This window comes from Salvelinus sp. IW2-2015, unplaced genomic scaffold (assembly GCF_002910315.2).
Source record: "Salvelinus sp. IW2-2015 unplaced genomic scaffold, ASM291031v2 Un_scaffold10125, whole genome shotgun sequence".
Taxonomy (NCBI): domain Eukaryota; kingdom Metazoa; phylum Chordata; class Actinopteri; order Salmoniformes; family Salmonidae; genus Salvelinus; species Salvelinus sp. IW2-2015.
The window spans coordinates 1-4,274 of NW_019951383.1; the positions used below are offsets into that span (position 1 = coordinate 1).

General features: G+C 41.7%; 1 protein-coding gene across 1 annotated transcript; it reads right to left on the reverse strand.

Annotated features, from left to right (window-relative positions):
• Nucleotides 1–5: 5 nt before the first annotated feature.
• On the reverse strand, nt 6–3,378 carry LOC111953093 (fibroblast growth factor 6-like; the record flags this gene model as incomplete). The annotated part of the gene is made up of 3 exons (XM_024145703.2): nt 2,383–3,378; nt 1,753–1,856; nt 6–137 (listed from the first exon to the last, which is right to left on the reverse strand). Coding segments are annotated over exons 1-3 (576 nt in total), but the record flags the coding sequence as incomplete, so codon positions are not given.
• Nucleotides 3,379–4,274: the final 896 nt, after the last annotated feature.

The following is a 4,274-nucleotide window of genomic DNA, read 5'->3' on the forward strand; positions in this document are numbered from 1 at the left end:
GTGGCCTTTTTGCCTCTCTTCAGACGGCCATGCTTGCTGAGAGCAATGTAGGAGCCTCTGTAAACGGAAGACTCATAGGCGTTGTAGTTGTTTGGCAGCATGCTCTCTCTGAACTTGCACTCATCATGGAAGACTGCCTGAAAATAGCAAAGGAGAACAAGCCTAAGAAAATGCGTGGCCAAGTCTAGTTTCACAGTTAGCAGTTTGATATGGTTGTACAGGATGCACAGAAAAATACTTGCCATGCAATCATTTCATCCTCATCCGGGATTGGTTCACGTGTAAAGTAGGGGAGCCATGCACTAATATATTGGAGCACATTTGGGGCTGATAGCAGGCCAAGAACCTGCAAACCTTTGTCTCTAAAGACTAGCACATCTTATGCTCAATCTAAAATTCATAAGAAATAAAAGTGTTTAAAAAACCGTAAACGTATGTCCTTGAGGCAATATCTAACGAAAATTTATATCTAATATCTAACGAAAATTTACCACATATTTTTTTAAACCTGGAACTCAAAACTTTAAATCAACTGAGATCATCTTGAAATATCATATTCATTCAATTTCAAAGGAAATTACAATGTGAATGTTGCTGTTTTGGAGTAATTTGTGCTATTGGGAGCATGCTAACAGAGGCCCTACCACTCCCATACTTTGTGCTTGATAAAGACAATGCTAAACTGCAGCTTACTGAACAAAAACAAATGTTGGTTTGCTTACTCCCTGGGTCTATTGACTTATTTTTGTGTATTAATAAGATGACGCAAATGTGAACCATCCGTTTAAACATCAATAACTGGGGTATTACGCACATGTAGCACTGCTGTGACACTTATTTCTCACCCATATGGGTAATTATTTAGCATATTAACCAATGTGTTATTTGTGAAATTATTGATGTCAAAAGGTTTTTAATTGCATACACTTTGTAAGTGTATTTTGGGGGGGACTGTTCATTCATGCGCAATTGRAGAGCTGTGGGCCTTCTTGTGCGCACCTTGCACTTTGTTAATTGCTAATCGTGTTTGTTTAATTGTCTAAACAATTCTCTAACAATATTTTTCAGAGTATTTGTTGGATAGACATTTTGGATTTTTTTCTGCAATAATACGTTGTGAAAAGACGGGATGTGCTGGGACTTCCAACAAGCCTGCCTGATGATGTCCGTCAGAGATACCCTAATGGAATCACTTTTGAAATCATCATTCCTGACTCTTGGTTCAATGTCCATAATCAAAGGATGCACTTCAATCAGTGATAGCCATAGCCTATAAGTGTAACCTAACATGTAAATAGGCCTCATATTCATCTTTATTAAAGGACTAATTGCATACAGTCCCAGGTCCCGATGAAAAGGTTCTGGAGTATCGGGGGACTTTTCCTCGCACGCAGGGCCATATTACAGCGCGTGACACAATTATGCGTCTGTTAACCTCATCATTATAGCCGAAGGCAAATCGACCATGAACAGGCCCTTAGCCCATTTACTGCTTATAATTTCAAAAGAATGCATAATTAGATTGGGGGAACATATCGTTAACAATACCAAATAGCCTACCATTCCATTATCATATTTATACTCACATAATTCACAGCACACGTTAAGATAGGCACACCCAATAGTTAATATGACATGCAAATAAAAACCCGACCAGTCAWAACGTAATAGCAAAGACCACTATTCTCGGAGCCATTAACATGAACAAATATTGCAGGAAAATAAATGGAATAGCCAACTGTGCATACCTACCGTTCCGTATAACCTTCCTCGGCTATTCATTGCGACAAACAGCTCACTCCTTACCCCATACAAGCTAACCACTCCTCGCTCTACCGTTGAGATCTCTATTAGACCTAATTGAACAAAATACCAGATATTAGATATTGGAAAAATACATCCGATCAGATAGGTACAAAATATGGTTCATAATGGTTATAGCATATGCTGTGCGTCTGTGGGTGTAACCTTGCAGATTGCTACGCCGGATGCTGAGTCTTTGTTCTAATAAATTCCCACGTTCAATTTTCGATATATGCTCAGAAATGTATAGGTTTAGGCTATCATGTAGGCTTAATAATTGCCCTTTTGGACGTACACGGTGACTGTTCGTTTCTGGGCCGCTGTAGGAGCCAGTGTAAAAATAGGTTGTTGTCTAAATACGTCCATACATTCATGTCATGTTTGAGATTAAGGAGATAGTTAGCACTGATGGATACTGTTTTTAATAGATGTGTCTTTGCTCTAGAAGACATTCAATGCTCCCTTCGCGGCTGATGACATATCATGCAAAATGGGCTATAGATGCTGTTAGATCCATAATTATTGACGACGGCCCCTTTATGTGATGTATATTGCGTTACATCTTTGGAAGCAACTCACTGTACTGGTTTTCATTATGTACACCATTTATCCTGCCGTCTGGGAGGACCTGAAGGTGAAACCCGATACCCACGTTGCAGTAGAGCCTCCGGACTCTTTTGATACCTAGCAAATAGTCATTCTCCCAGTTCAGGTCCGATTTCTCCCCCGAGATGCCCAGAATGGAGCGGGAGAAGAGGGTCTCCCATCTTTTCTCCAATAACGTTGCATTTGTCCTGCTTGGAATAGGATATGATGACACAATCCCCACTATGAACCCCAAGAGAACAATCGCAGTCAACGTCCAGTGCGTGCTGGCCTCGTAGGACATACTGATGAGGAACCTTTGCGCAATGGCCATCCGGTTTACCTTCGGGGCACGTGGTCAAAATGAATGGCCCTAAAAATACCACTCTTCTTGTTTTTCTTCCTTCGGCATGCTGGCAGAGGATTATTTTTGGAACGCGGATCAGGGGTCTGGGCATGAGACGACAGCCCCAATGCAGAGGAGTAGAAATGGGAGTGCGCGTGGCAGTGCTTGAGATGGTGGCGGTGATGCTTACCATGTTTTGCAGCCCCGCGCCTCTCTCTCTCTCTCTGTGGGCAACACAGGCCGTGGAGAACACCACTCACCAAAACCCTGTTTCACCTTGCCAGGCTATCGCATCTCTAGATTACATCATGCTGAGTTCACTGCTGCCCCTTCGAATAATACAAGGGCGGAGGATGGGGAGAGTGAAGTTGCAAGCAAGCAAGAAAAGAGGCGCTGAACTGCAGTGCCAAGTCTGTGGAGAGTTCAACGGAACACTGTCACAGCGCCCGTGAAACCGAGGAAGGGAGAGATCTCATTGGGTGGCGTTAAGCAACTGCGGAACATGATGGACACTTTGGCAGCTCCCAAATTGGGTCGGTGGTCATATGTCTGACAGCATGCTTCCTTATTTAGAAGGAAGGTGTAAAAACAGTCCACTTGTCACCGGAGAGCAATTGCACCCTTGGGGGCCACTTCCTATGCTGCTGGTTCAAGAACTTTCCCAACCAATTCTTATCTTAAAACACTTGAATAGGCTTACAATTAAAGTAAGATGCATTCATGAGCACAGTGGTGCGTAATTTAGTTACCCGAAACGTCTCTCGTAGACTATTCCTTCCCCTGAAACATAAATGCATATCATATTATCTTTGTAATGATGACACCATGGAGCATATGCCTATACGTCAGTGGCGCGCTTCCACCGGTCCCCTCAATGTCATCCAGTTGGTTGGGATTCCAATAGATGGCGCTATTTCCAAGGTTTTAACTGTGCTTCATGCGCAACCATCATTGACCATAGTTCAAATCATTTCGACAGACTACAAAGTTGTTCTCAGTGACATAAAAAATCCCAGACAAGCATTTTACAATGCAGTACATTTATTTTGTATTAAAAAAAATCTATTTGGTGACTGCACAATACCCAAGCTGAGGGATTTATAATCAAAATAATATTATATGATTTTTATGAAGGCTGAAAACACAAAGAACAACACATTTGGAGCATCAATTAAAACTGAGGACATAATAGCAGATTCATAATCATACAGTCCTCTGCAAATAGGACCAATGTGAATAGAGCCCTGATTAAGTCTTATACACCCCAGCATATTTACAAAACAGTTTTGTCAATTAACCAAAGCCATCTTAAAGGTGACCCTTGGCACTTGCTATCTTGAGACGCAACTAACCTAAACACTGGGCATTTGGACACATAATTAAAGGACCACAACACTGTTGCTAAGTTATTGAAATTCAATGGTTACTTACACTACATGACCAAAAGTATGTGGACACCTGCTTGTCTAACATCTCATTCCAAAATCATTGGCATTAATATGGAGTTGCCCCCCCCCCTTTGCTGCTATAACAGTCTCCA